The sequence below is a fragment of the Podarcis filfolensis genome (genome assembly GCF_964270895.1).
Source record: "Podarcis filfolensis genome assembly, chromosome: 11".
Lineage (NCBI taxonomy): Eukaryota > Metazoa > Chordata > Lepidosauria > Squamata > Lacertidae > Podarcis > Podarcis filfolensis.
The window spans coordinates 58,509,963-58,524,380 of NC_139613.1; the positions used below are offsets into that span (position 1 = coordinate 58,509,963).

The 14,418-nt window shown below is 45.2% G+C and overlaps 1 protein-coding gene across 4 annotated transcripts in view; it reads left to right on the top strand.

Moving 5' to 3' along the window:
• Nucleotides 1-249: 249 nt before the first annotated feature.
• Nucleotides 250-14,418, top strand: part of LOC310744959 (guanine nucleotide-binding protein G(q) subunit alpha) — a 91,540-nt gene continuing 77,371 nt past the window's right edge. The window contains exons 1-2 of one of the 4 annotated variants that reach the window (XM_083577086.1): nucleotides 436-599; nucleotides 1,173-1,443. In XM_083577086.1, coding sequence (XP_083433212.1) covers nucleotides 1,308-1,443 — 136 coding nt within the window. In that variant the 5' untranslated portion in view covers nucleotides 436-599; nucleotides 1,173-1,307. Of the gene's footprint in view, nucleotides 387-435; nucleotides 600-823; nucleotides 1,444-3,821; nucleotides 3,919-14,418 lie in introns of those variants that run through there. The other 3 variants (XM_083577089.1, XM_083577087.1, XM_083577088.1) reach the window with 3 other exon arrangements.

Consider the following 14,418-nt stretch of genomic DNA (forward strand, 5'->3'; position numbering starts at 1 on the left):
AATTCCTGTTGGGTATTTGGGAGCTGGGGCTAAGCCTGAGGCACAAGCCCCAACCCCAGACATAACATTTCTTCGACAACGAGGTCGCCCCCCCTTCATCTCAGCCTCTCACGGCCCCGCTTTCCCCCCACAGTGTCGTTGATCCTTCTAAAAATAAGAGGCTCGCCATAAAATGTCATCTGGCGGAGCTGGCGGCGAAAGAAACCGACCAAGGTGGTGGTGGGGAGCCATGAACAACAATAGCAGCCCTGCCCTCGAGGACCCATAAAACGAGCCCGTGTTCCTCGCGGCCATTTAAGTAGCGGGTGCGGCGGGGAAACGGCTTGTTCCTCCCTCGGTTATTGCTGCTGCGTTGCAGTAGAAAGGCAGCGCAGCGGATCCGAAGGGTATTTTTTATTACTTTCCTGGGATTTCATTTCGGGGCGGAGGGGAGCGTGGAGCGCGCAGAGCAGCGAGCGAGAGAAAAGGTCCGCCATATTTCTGCCTCGCCACGCCCGGGGAGCCGAGCCGCGCGAGTCCGGCTGGCGACACACCTCGGGCGGGCAGGCGGGCGGCCCTCTTGCCCTCCACCCCCCTTTTCTCACAGTAAGGGGAAGGCGGCCCCGAGAAAGGAAGAGCCGCTCCTCCCCGGCCAGAGCCGTCCTGGGCCGCGCAGGGAGCGGGGAGGGAGCCTCGCTGCGAGGAGCTTCGGAGCCCCCGGAGGCTCCCGCGGGTTGCGGCCCTTGCCGACCCCGCCCCGCGCGGACAACCTCGGGCGGCTTCTGGGCGCAGGCGGGGGCGAGGGAGGGCGCGGTGGGCGCTGCCAGTGTGTGGGGGGCGCTTCGCGGGAAGGGCGCGTCGGGGTGAGGCAGCTTAGAGGGGGCGGCGGGGGGGGACAAAGAGGGGGCTGCTTCCCCGCGACGGTCTTTCCCTTTCTCTCGCTGCTGCTGCTGCCGCCGCCGCCTCCCCGGCTGGATGTTGCCCCTGTTTGGTGCATGATCGGGCGAGGAGGCGGAGTGGGAGCCGCGCGTGTGCCCGGAGGCGGCGTCGGGGGGCGGCGGCGGCGAGGAAGGCTGTGCTCGCCGACGGCCGGAGAGGCGGGGGGCGCGTGGTGGCTGCGTGTGAGCGCGCGTCTCCGCGTGTCAGCGGCTGGGCTCGCCTCGCTCGGCTCTTCCCGGGAGTGAGGCGCGGAGGCGGCGGCGGCGGGGGGCTCGCGGCTCGGGAGCGGCAGCTGGGCTTCCTCCCTGCGTCGGCGGCTTTGTGTGGCGGGGGGCGCGGCGCGTGTTTCGGGGTGGGGGCGGGGGCTGCGCCTCAACCAGTTGGGAAGAATGACTCTGGAGTCCATCATGGCGTGCTGCCTGAGCGAGGAAGCCAAGGAAGCGCGCCGGATCAACGACGAGATCGAGAGGCAGCTCAAGCGGGACAAGCGGGACGCCCGCCGGGAGCTCAAGCTGCTGCTGCTGGGTAAGTCTGGCCCGCGGCGCCCTTCGCCCCATCGCGGGGCGGCCGCTGCCCCCGTGCCCCCCCCCGCGCCTCCTCCATTGCCTTTTCCTCCCACACAGCGGCGGATGGCGGCGTCTCTGCCTGCAGATCGGCGATCTGCGCGGAGCCGGAGAGGAAATGCCCCCCACTTTGGGGTGTGTGTCGGAGGCGCGGGAGCGCGCCGCGAGGGGGGTCGCTGCTGCTGCTGCTGCCGCATATATTTGGATTTATTGTTCTGTACCGTTGTGTGGTAAAGCAGCCCGCTGCTGCTGCTGCTGTAGGAAATCAGATCCTGGTGGTGGGGAAGGTGTGTGCAGCGGGGGGGGGGGGGGAGAGAGAGAGAGAGAGAGACAAGCCAAACTCGAGTTCCCTCCCCCTTCCTCCTTCCCTTTCCCAACGGGCGCTTTGCGAGCGTCCATCGATGATGCTCATGGGGGGGGGGCGTTGATCATGGAGGAAAGGCGAGCGGCGCCCCTTTGCCACCTTCCACATGCACGTCTGTCCCTCTCTCCCTGTGCAAATCAGACGCGTGTAGCGGGGCGAATGGCTACCTCTGGGTTCCGGGGGGGGGCTTCGTGTGGAGTGGGCGAAAGGGAAGCCGGGGGTGCGGGTGGAGGAAGAATGGGGGGGGGGAGCGGGAGAGAGACGGCGACTGAGATGGATGGCAAATGCGTGTTTTAGGGGGGGGCGGCGAGGGAAAGAACCTGTCAACAAAGCTGGAGGAAAACGAGGCGGTGCGCGGGAGGAGTTGCCTTCCAGGATGGATGTTGACGGGGCTTAACATCTGCATTGTGGGGAGCGCCCTCCGCCTTGGGGACGTGGAGCGACTCCTCTCTCCCTTCCTGCCCCCTGGTTTTGCCTTTTGCTCTTAAGGAAAGGGGCCGCGCTTGGATGGTGGGTTGGCTTTAATTGCCTGGCTCTGCATCCACCCACACCTGGTGTGCCTGTGAATGGCTGGCTTTCCCTGTGGAGCTTCTGGCTTGACACCAAAGGCGCTTAAAGCGAGACGAATTAGAATGATTTAGGAGGCAAAGTTTGAACGGGGATGCTTGATTTAAAACATTTCTGAACAGCCTTTGCCTTGCAAGTTGTCCTCTTTTGGCAGGTATGGAGAGGGCTTGCACCCTCTTGTCACAGCCCTCTTCCTCAGAAGATTCCAGGGCAATATAAATGAAACTATGCACACAATATCTGTCCTGCTTCATGACTGTGAAAATCTGGACTGTTCAGGTTTTGTGGGACTGCCGCAGCACTGTTAGTTGAGAAGGCGTGGTGTTATAAAACTGGCTACCATGTGTGAAAAGCATGAATGGAATATTGCTTTATTGAAGCCCTTCTCTGCTTTATACATAGAAGGAGCAATTGAATCTAGGATACAGCTTGTTTCAAGATACAGTAAAATTGATTCGCAATTAGGAAAACAATAAACTTTATAGTCAGTGATTGCATAGCCATGTACACGTATCCATTTTGTTCTTATCTAATTTCTGTTGTGTGGTAGTGAATGTGGAGAAGAACATAGTTCTGAAAAGAAAAGGACCCTTACTTTTTGACCTCTATGTAATTGGGTTATTATTCAGTGCTTCATGGGAGGTGGATTAGAAAATAATATGGGTGGGTGTGCTGTTGTAAGGAGACTGAGTGAAACATTTATAGCACATTGTTGCTATATTTGACTTACATATCATATAGTCTGCCTTAGGGATATGTTTATTTCCCATTTCATGCATTATCAAGACTGCAATCCTAGATGAAGTTAAGCATGACCTGAAACTGGAGGAAATGTAGATTTTGAAAAGTGTGGATTTTGAGATCTAGGACACTACAAACATGTGGTTTACATATGCAAATAAATTAACCCATGTATATGCTCTTTGTGATAGAAAGCACGATCAGATCTTTGTAATAATTTGCTTACACAGTTAATGATAATAGGTGGTTCAATATATAAATACTGTTGTTTGTATTTCAGTGTTGGTGAACATTAGGATTTTTTGGTTCCCACATTATCTATGTAGCAGTGCTGTGCTAGTTTAAAATGGGAGTTTGTAGTAGTAGTATGGCTTATCTGAAAACTTGCATGGTTTACCCAGTGTAAGAGAAAAAATTATATGAAAAAATAGATGTCCTACAGTGAGAATATACTGCATAATTCTTTGAAAACATTAGTTTTCGTCTTTCTTACTCATGTCTAACTAACAGATGCTCCTGCTGAGCACTATACTCTCTAAACAAACTTTCCTGAAATGAATCGATCTACTGCAGGGCTTAGTATATTTAGACCATTGTTAGCAAACTGGTGGTTTCACAAATGTAGTTGAAATCTATGACTATGATGTTTATCTATGACTAGCAAGTAGATTTAGCATTGTGCAATGCATTCATTCAAAGACAAATGGACCTCTCTGAGATTGATTGCCCTTTCGGTGAAAGTTAAGACAATAAGCCATCAAAGAGGTGAGAAATAACTTTTTCTTGCTGGATTGATTTTTGCAGCATCTGCAAACTTTCAGTAATATTCTGATACAACTGAATTTGCCATTCAGAAACAATGAGACTTACTTACATTCAGTGGCGTAGCGTGGGTTGTCAGCACCCGGGGCAAGGCAAGTAATTTGCACCCCCTAAACCATGGATTTTAGCACTCGAGTTTCTTCCACTAGATTAGTGGCGCCCCCCCCCCGATGTTGCACCCCCTGCACCCCCCACGCTACGCCACTGCTTACATTTAAGTAAATCTTTTTAGGATTGAGGTGTCAGACTGATCAGAAGCATTCATACCTGGGAATGAACACACTGGGCTTACCTCCAGCTCCAAGTAAATGTGTTTGATATTGAAGAGTTATCTCAAAATACAGTGATGTCTTTTGTTTACTGCCTTTCGTCAGAAACCTTTGGCTTGTATAGCTGTTTTATTGCCAGTTCCATCTTTTTAAAAATATATCTATATCAGTGGTATATCTTTAAATGCTTCTAATATTTTCTGTTACGGTTTATTTATTAAATTTCTATGCTTCCCTTCATCTGAGGATCACAGGGCGGTTTACAATCTGACACACAAACAATTCTTGCCATAGTAATAAACAGTAACAACATTCCAACACCCCTTTCACAGTTTAAAACGCCATAGAAGTCCTGGGACAAGAGGAATCCTTTTGCCTGGCACCTCAAGGTATGTAACAAAGGTGTCAGGAAAGCCTCCCTGGGAACAGCATTCCAGAAGTGAGGAGCCACTGCGGAAAAGGCCCATTCTTGTGTTGCTGCCCTCCTTTTGCAAAGGAGCAGTGCTGGAACTTAGTAGGTGCATTTTGCACCTGACTATCAGCTCCTTCTGGACGCGGGTGGCGCTGTGGGTAAAACCTCAGTCCCTAGGACTTGCCGATCGTATGGTCGGCGGTTCGAATCCCCGCGGCGGGGTGCGCTCCCGTCATTCGGTCCCAGCGCCTGCCAACCTAGCAGTTCAAAAGCACCTCCGGGTGCAAGTAGATAAATAGGGACCGCTTACCAGCGGGAAGGTAAACGGCGTTCCGTGTGCTGCGCTGGCTCGCCAGATGCAGCTTGTCACGCTGGCCACGTGACCCGGAAGTGTCTGCGGACAGCGCTGGCTCCCGGCCTATAGAGTGAGATGAGCGCACAACCCTAGAGTCTGGCGAGACTGGCCCGTACGGGCAGGGGTACCTTTACCTTTACCTTTATCAGCTCCTGACATCTCCACCATCTGGCTGGCACATAGCACACTCTTTCTCCTCCGCCACATCCTGTATGCCGCCCCATGGGCACAGCCAGGATTTTGGGGGGGGCCAGAACCTCAGTTTGCTATGTATTTTTATTGATTTTTATTGATTGGGAGGGATAGTTGCCCTTCCCTGCTGCCCCTTGGCTACATCCTTGTGCCACCCTCCATCTCGGACTGCCCTGATCCTTCCTCCTACTCCTGCCCTGGCTTTGCAGGTGGCACCAAACCCCATAAATTGCCCACCCTCTCTTCTGAGTCACTCTCCCGGCTCCTTGTTTCCTCCCCACACACTTCAGAGCCCTATTAGTCCCTGGCAGATGATGATCATAGGTTTGGGGTTGGTTCATGTGGGTAGAGGTGGCCCTTGAAGTATTGTGGTCCTGAGTCGCTTAAGGCTTTATAAATCAAAACTGGAAACTGATTGGCAGCCCGTGCAATTGGGCCAGGATAGGCATTATATGCTCAAAGTGTCTTGTCCCAGTCAGCAACTTGACCACTGAATTCTGTACCAGCTGAAGTTTCCAAACTGTCTGCAGAGGCAGCCCCACATATAATGTGTTTCAGTAATCTAAAGAGGCAGATTTTGCAATACATTATGGAAAGATGATTTGAAATGAAGTACTTCATATTTCAGAAAGTGATTGGATGTTTAAGGAATTCTTTCTTGGAGATCAGGCACCTCAGAACTATGGTCTGGGAGCACCTGGTGGTGAAGCTAGTATGGATGCAAGAGCCTGGATAGAAGACCACCAATATCCTATGTGTGGTGTATGTATTGCAAACAATCTGAGTTTGTTGTTATAAGGTTGCAAATTCTACATAATAGCCATTTGCTTGGTGATTTGCAGGAAGTAAAAATTGCTTTCTGATGGCTAGGCAAGGAAAAATCACAAAACTGATCTCTTTCTTTTAAGCATCAAATGACTAACATTAGATGTTGACAGGATCAATTTTCACTGCAATGACATTTCTCTCTCTCTGGATTATCATTCTGCAAATATTAAATGTTGTACAGTTTTTCATATTGAATAGCAAGTCTTGTGCATGTTATATTCAAATTGTAATTTGCCTTCATGAAAATAATAAAAGGGATCTGTTTCTCATAGTCTCTCAGATACTGTCATTTAAAAACTTTTCTTCCAGTCTCCATATCTTCTCAAATTATAGGGAAAAGGGTAAGAGAACTCGTAATGAATGCATAAACCTCAGCCCCACCCCCACCCAAATTCTAGGCAAATAATGACATAACCATTCAAAAATAATAACTAAGGGGTTATCACAAAATAGAAGGGAATGTGGTCCTCTAATTCAAGCAGAACCAGCTATTCTCTTTACAAAGGGCCAGTGCATCCCACCATTTCTTGGTAGCTAATTTACTGTATTTTCCCGTCTTTAAGACGCCCCCCCATGTATAAGAACCCCCTATCTTTGGGAACTCAATTTTAAGAAAATGAGGGGAGGTGGCCCAAAGTTGAGCTTCTCCCCTCACGTAGCTGTGGGAAGGAAAACTCCCTAGATCATTTCCCACACGCAGCGGCATTGGGGGAAGTTGTTCTCCCGCCAACTGGCTGGCTGGTGGGTGCGCTGCTTGTCCCCCCCATGCCACTATCTGTGTATTGGAGAACCCCATTTTTTTGACACGATTTTTGAGTCAAAAAACCTTATCTAATACACGGAAAAATATGGTATATGCTGCTGTTATTGGGTTCAAAGTTAGTTTCTAGTAAACCATCTAAATTATTTTATCCAAATACAGTGGTACCTCTGGATACAAACGGGATCCGTTCCGGAGCCCCGTTCACATCCTGAAGTAAACATAAGACGCGACTGTGCAGGTCGCGTTTCGCCGCTTCTGTGCATGCGTGTGGCGTCATTTTGAGCGTCTGCGCATGTGTGAGCGGCAGAACCCGGAAGTAACGTGCTCCGTTACTTCTGGGTCACCATAAAGCACAACCCAAAAATATTCATCCCGAAACTACTTCAACCCGAGGTATGACTGTAACTAAGTCAAATCAGTGACTAGAAGAGAAGAGAATTCCAACAAAACGTCAGCCTTAATATGTGTATATTTCCAATGTGTAATGTTTCTGTCAAGTGCTAGAATGTACTGAAACATCATCTTGTAATGGTTCTCTCTTACCTGATCTAAAAGGAGGATATTCAGAGCCTTTTAGTGCATACTGATGGTCAAACACAATTCTGTAATTGTTATTGTCTACATTTACTCCCATATTTCCTTAAACAAATTGCCTTCTGTATCTTCCGGAGTTGTTAATAGCTGGTAAATTTTGAACAATAAGATTCTCAGCAGGGTCCCCCCCCATAATAAACGTTAGATTAAAATAGGAGTAGGGGGTCATAGTTCCATTACTGAGAGTTTGCAGAAGAGAATTCTTCAGTTGAAAACACTCGTATCATTGGGATACACTAATTTCCTTTATCACCGTTTGAGCTAGAAAGTTTTGATTGGCCTCTTTGAATTTAATAGCACCATACTATGTCAAATTAGCTGTATTTCCACCAGTTGCCTTTGTGCTCCGCTTGTAAGCTTCCCTTAGGCATCTGGTCACTGTGGGAAACAGGATGCTGGACTACAGGGACCTTTGGTCTGATCCAGTGCAGCTCCTCTCATGTACAAAATACTTCGTAAAGGATTGTGGTAGTGTCTTTGCCACTTAGTCCTAATTTCTATTTCTTTTCGGATATTTATCCAACTGAAGGATATGTATTTCTTCTATGTAGAAACTAGATTTCTTGCCTGTTCCTATAGTATGTGTGGAATTTGGCTTTTTAAACCAGCAGTTATAGTTGCATAGGGTGGCATTCAGTTAAGTTTTACTCAGAGTATAAACCCACTGAAATTAATGAACACAGTCATAAATTAGGCCCAACAATTGCAATAGGTCTACTCTAAGTAAAACTTAGTTTAAGAGGAAAAAAGTTAGAAAAATTGGACAATAATTATGGTAAGTGTCATAACTTGGCAGTTTCAATTCTACAGCATTTCAGCCAAACTGCTGTTTGGTTTACATTTTCATTTTATGATTTGGATAGGTGCAGCTGAGCTTTTGGTAGCCAGAGATACAAGTTGGGAAGCACAGTATGCAAGGAATTTACATGCAATCCATGTGGAAATAAATGAGAATTGCACATAGGTTTCATGGTGCTTGGGTAGAAGTTGTTGTTGTTAGATATTTTACCTCTGTTTAGACATTTTGCCTCTGGGTGAAAAACTCATTTGGCAGCTGGATCACCATGTCAGGTCACTCTTCAGAATTTGCCTAAGATATGAATGTATGTGGTAAATGTCAAGGCACAGTTGATTAGTAGATTAGCACTTTTCACATAAGCCACATCTTTCTGGCCCTAATCATTGCATTGCTTTATACAATGGTACCTCATGTTGTGAACTGTCCCCCTTACAAATTCTTTGGGTTACGCGCTCCGCTAACCCGGAAGTAGATGTCCCTTGTTGCGAACTATGCCCTGGGATGTGAGCGGAAGTCGTGCTCCGGTGGCGCGGCAGCAGCGGGAGGCGCCATTAGCGGAAGCGCACCTCATGTTACAAGCGGTTTCCAGTTACGAACGGACCTCCAGAATGGATTAAGTTAATAACCGGAGGTACCACTGTATACAGAAAATAGTGGCACACTTTAGAAGTATAAAATCATTTGGGGTGACTAACTGGGAGCTGCTAAATTGTATAGCAGTTTATATGTGGGAATATAATAGATTTGGAAATAACTTCTTTCATTTTGGGTTTCTGCACAGAAAACTGCCATTATATCTCCACAACTGAATACCCTAACATTGTGTAGCAATTGTGAGATCCTTCATGGGTAGTGCTCTCATCTCTTTTCCTCACAACTTTCCCTTCTTGCTGACTGTTGGGAACAGACATGCAGTGCTAGAAACCCAGATATATAAGCTGGCCCCAAATGGCTCCTTAAACCAAGGTTACAGCTGCCAAAACAGAATGTCTAGTTGCCATTTTGGGGTAAGAGGGCTCTAAAGTCTTATTTTCCAAATGGTGGGCTGACTGTGATTATCAGTTAAAAATCGGGCTAGTTCAGATGACGACCTTGAGCTTGAGAATTTAAAGAAGAAAATACATTTAATCCCTGGACAGTCTACATATATATATTGGCCTGTTTCTACCTCTCTTTCTTAATGGTGAGTGCTGTTGCTCAGGCTGCGCAGAAAAAGCATTTTGGTTCCTGAAATTCATTCCAATTGTGCAGATAAAATATAACTGATAGAATTTTGCAGGATGTGTTTCTAGTGTGTGAAAAGAGTCCAGATCCAGGGATCCCCAGGCATGCAACTCCAGATGGTAGAAATGTCCGGAGCCATCTTGGCACCCAGGCATCTTCACTTGGTTGCAAATGGTCAATGGCCAGGTGCAAAATGCTCATGGCGCCTGGCTAATTTGAACACTGCAGACATGGTTTATATGAATGAATGAAAGCAATGTTATCACAGCAGTATTAATCCATCCATCCTTCTTGACCTCATCACCAAACGAAAGAAAATAGGAACTTTTCACATTAAAAGTTGTGGTGAAGGAATTGTTGTGAAGTTAAAAGGCACATTAGGGAATGTGAACAGAACATGAAGCAGCAGAAATTAAATTAAGGATAAGAAAAGCCCTTCCCCCTGCTTTCTCCTCCTATGATGGTAATTTATGAATTGGGGGAAACTTGCTGTTTGTTGGAGTAGGGGCATTGGCCATGGTGCAATTTTTCTGTGATCATAAAATTTCTGTGAGCTCTGAAGTTTCAAGCAATATGTGTGTCAGGCCTCACTAAGTGTCTTAAAATGGTGTCTGTGGGGTGTTTGTGTTGGAAATTTTGTATACAGATACTCTTTTTTTCTGAAATAAACGTTAGAAAGCTACTGTCATTTAAAACAACCAGAGATTCCCAAGATACAAATAAGATTTTGTTTCTTGCTCAGAATCTGCCTTCAGGGCCATACTTCACTCCTGACTATATTAGGCTTTAGGACTCTGAACCAGAGAGAGAGAAATCCCTGTTATATTCAGACTAACAGAGTTCTGATTTAAAAGAACAACAGACATAAAAAAGCAGCAGAAACTATTTACTTCGATGCCATGGCGGTGAGCAAGCAGCACCTAATATTTTCCAGTGAGATTTATTTCATTTTAATAAGAATTTTATCATGCTGCTCAGTTTTATTTTGAAAAAGAGTACACTTTAAACAAATACTTTTAACATAACAAAGATTTTATTTTTTATATTCTATGCTCTATCACCTTGGTATTCTTGCTATAAACATAGCATTTATAATTTCCTATTAAAGGCAGGAGCTATTTAAGTATTACATTAAGGTGTGTTCATCGGGGGAAAAAGTGAATGGCAAATATCCACTGAACATTAAATTTAAATCACATAAACCTTAGGTTTTCAGGCAATTACATGCTTAATATTTGGAAAAGTCAGTAGTTTGGAGGTTAGTCTTTGCAGGTTTAGTAAACCGTTTTATGGGATAGCTGCTCACTGTCTGTCTGGGCTCCTTTGGGAGGAAGGTTGGGATAAAAATGTAATAAATAAATACATACCTTCATGGTTCCTCTGCATTTGATACTAAATTCCCATGTTTTTTGCAGCATGTGCTTGAGTATACACATGTAAATAATAATAGTAATAATAGTAATAAAATGAGTGTGACTAAATTGCTGGTTGATGTAGTAAAATATGACAACATGCATTGAAAATAGTATATTACTTCTGTGTGCTAATCACAGTGGTAAAGCATGAGTGGACTCTTAAACTGTTGTGGGCAGGTTGATGATGACAATGACAGTGACAGCAGCAGCAGCAGCAGCAGCAGCAGCAGCAACAACAACAACAATTTATTTGTACCCTGCCCATCTGATGGCTGCCGCAGCCATTCTGGGCGGCTTCCAGCAGAATATAAAAACATAAGAAAACCCCAAATGTTAAAAACTTCCCGATACAGGGCTGCCTTCAGTTGTCTTCTAAAAGTTGTGTCATTCTTTATCTCCTTGACATCTGACAGGAGGGTGTTCCATAGGGAGGGTGCTACCACCGAGAAGGCCCTCTATCTGGTTCCATCTTACACCCATCTTCCTTTTTAAAGAGGCAATTCTTTGGCGCCTTAAAAACACCTTTTGGAATATGCAGGGCTTTTTTTCCAGCTGGAACTCACAGGAACTCTTTCCCGGCACCTCTCAGGTGGGCACCATTGCCATTATAAGAGAACGTGAGTGAGTTCATGGTTCTTGGGATCTTCTTGAGGACTTCCCATAGGCATCTGGTTGGCCACTGTGAGAACAGGATGCTGCACTATATGGGCCAGTGGCCTGATCTACAGGCTCTTATGCTCTCCTGGCTCCCTTGGTGGAATTTAACCTGGTACACGATTCAGTGTGGCCAGGCTTTCATCTCGGTGAGAATTTTCTAGACCTCGTAGCTATGGAGGGAGCTAGGGAACAAACTGCTTTCTGAGGTCTGCCTGAAAAGTGGCAGAAATGAAACCTCATCTGTTGGTAGGGGACAAAAGGATAACACTCCTAGCACTTACAGTTGCACAGGGGAAAGGTTATTTCTGCAGTGCGCTACCACATACTAGCCTCTACTACCTGCCCTTATCCTTCATACCCTTCATATTTCATTGGGACATGAAAAATGAAACAGTTATGATTTGTGTATATGCATTGTTGTCTATGAGCATAGCACACAGTGTTAGAAACTCAGATATATAAGTCATGCTAGAAATTACAGGTGCCAGGCGCGTTTTGTGACTGGTGCAGGTCCAGTTGCAACCACGTGGAGATCTCTGGGTGACAGCTTGGTGACTGACATCTCCACATGGGTGCAGGAAAGCAGAAGAGCTCATTTATTGCACTTCTATACCACCTTTTCCTCCAAGGAGTACATCGCTCACCCCCTCCTCAGTTAATCCCTACATCTTTAGTTAGTTTGAACAGAAATGAAGCTTCAGTTTGAATGGTTTTGAAGCTTGTATCCTTTGATGATTTTACCTGAATGCTGTTTCACTGATATTCTGTACTTCAATGTCTGTTTTAAGTTTCATTGTGAAAAGGCAGGCATTTTTCTGTGCACTCAACAATGTTAAATTTCAAATAAATATAGTACAGCATCAGAATGCTCTATAGGGTACATTAGTAGGCTATGGGTCATCCTCTCATGCTTTGCAGTATGTCTGAGCTGCTTGCCAGTAGCTTAGTGTGAAGCAAGCTATTTTACTGTGGTATTGCATAAAGAAATAGTGTGTATATTTTACCTAATCAGCAAAGGGGGCAGACTGGGGTGGGGGTTATCTGACTATAGCCTGCACATTGGGTGAGAAATATGCATGTGAGTTAGGAACTGCTCTTTCCTCTTTTCCCCCATCTACTTTGTTGGTATTTCTGTCATGGGGATAGGGAACCTCTGAAGGCCTCCAGTTTGCAATCTCAGCAACAATTTTCTTTTTTATTCTGTGAGAATAGAAGAATAGAACACTTAAAGCTATTCCCACATTTCTGGGTAAATGGGTGTCAGCCAGGAAGTCAAACAAAAGGTTTCCTTAGGGTGACTACTGACTTACAAGGCCAAAATGAATTTGAGCACAAAAAGTTGGAAGGATGCCATAATACCTTGATTTGTTTTTGTTCTAACCTCTCAAGCTTGGGGTGGGGGTTGAAAAATGCCCAAAATACGCAACTCCTTTTAACTCAACCACATTTCCCTTTGGCAGAGACTTCCATGTGCAGCCTTAGATTTAGGTTTGTTTGTTGAAAAATGAAAAGCTGTTTTCAGTGGAATTGTTTCATGAGAACTGGAAGTGGTGCTAATGCGGAGATGATAAAGTCAAGTAGTGGAAATGGAGATCTTCTGGCAGTGCTGATAATGGAATATTCAAGAACCTGGCATTATTCAGATAATTGTTTTGTTGTAATTGGAAATCTAGTGGATTTCATTACAGCTGAGTCAGAAAACAAATTCTTTTGGGTAAAGATCTTTTAGAGGTTCCACATGATGGGGAAAATATTGTGTTTTTGTTTTAGAGAGATCTGCGGTAATGTTTGGCTTTTGCAGTGTCTTTATGAGATGTGGGAACAAATGGGGAAACTTTGAAATATATTTCTTTAACCTCTCCTTTGAAGTTAATATATTGTTTTGTGTTGTATGCTACTTTTCCCATTTAGGGGTAGATACAGTGACTCAAGTTTTATAAATAAATTATTGGGCTTTGGTTTCTGCCTTTCAGGTTTTCATTCATGTATCTTTATTTGTTTAGTTTGCTTGACTTGCTGATTTGCATTCAACCTCTGTTTATCATATCTATTAACTAGAAATAGTTCTGTTAGTCAGGAGTCCACAAATAATGACTGTTAGTGTTGGCCAGAAATTTAGCATTCGTGACAAGCATTGAAAACCTTCTGTGTACTCAGCTACAGGAGTAGGCTTTAAAAAAACAAAAAAAAAAAACTGCTACCAACACAAGAAGCCAAAGAGTGCCTCTTTCAAAATGGCGCCAATATGTGTATTATACAGTAATGCGGAATCAATATCTTGGTTCAAGAAGTGCTTTCCATTACTCCCTGGCCTTGAATAATTCCCTCACTTGGCAATACATACTACAGAAATGGACTTTGCCTCTGTTCAATAAGAAGCAAGAAAGCTGAGATGCTGTATACACTATTGCTTTAAAGCACATTCGAGACACCTCCTTTTCCTCAAAGAATTCTGGGCACTGTAGTTTGTTAAGAGATGCTTGGAATTGTAACTGTGAGGGGTAAGCAAAAGCTTTGAGGGAAATAATGTTCTGTAAAGGTATAGAGCGCAGACAGCCCCACAGGATACTGGAAAGAATCCTGGCTACTCAACCCAGCCTAAATTTATGCATCTCGGATACAATAAGATTTTTCAGTGGTTTTGAACATCTAATGAGGCAGCATAACTTTTTAATGTGGTGCCCATAGTAATTTATTTGGCTAACAATCATGGAAGTTCAATTTTGCAGACTTCAAAAGCAGAGAGCTCAAATTCCTGTGTAGCAGTGGTTTCCCCTTCCACTGAAATCCAGTGTGGTAATTTTTTTTGAGCCAAGAAATCACAAACAGTGATTGATCTTGTGTATGAGATCATGGGACATAAAAGCTGTAGTATCTATCCATATTCATTTGGGTTCTTGTGACTAGGAAATTGAGGGAGGGTGATTGTTGAAGC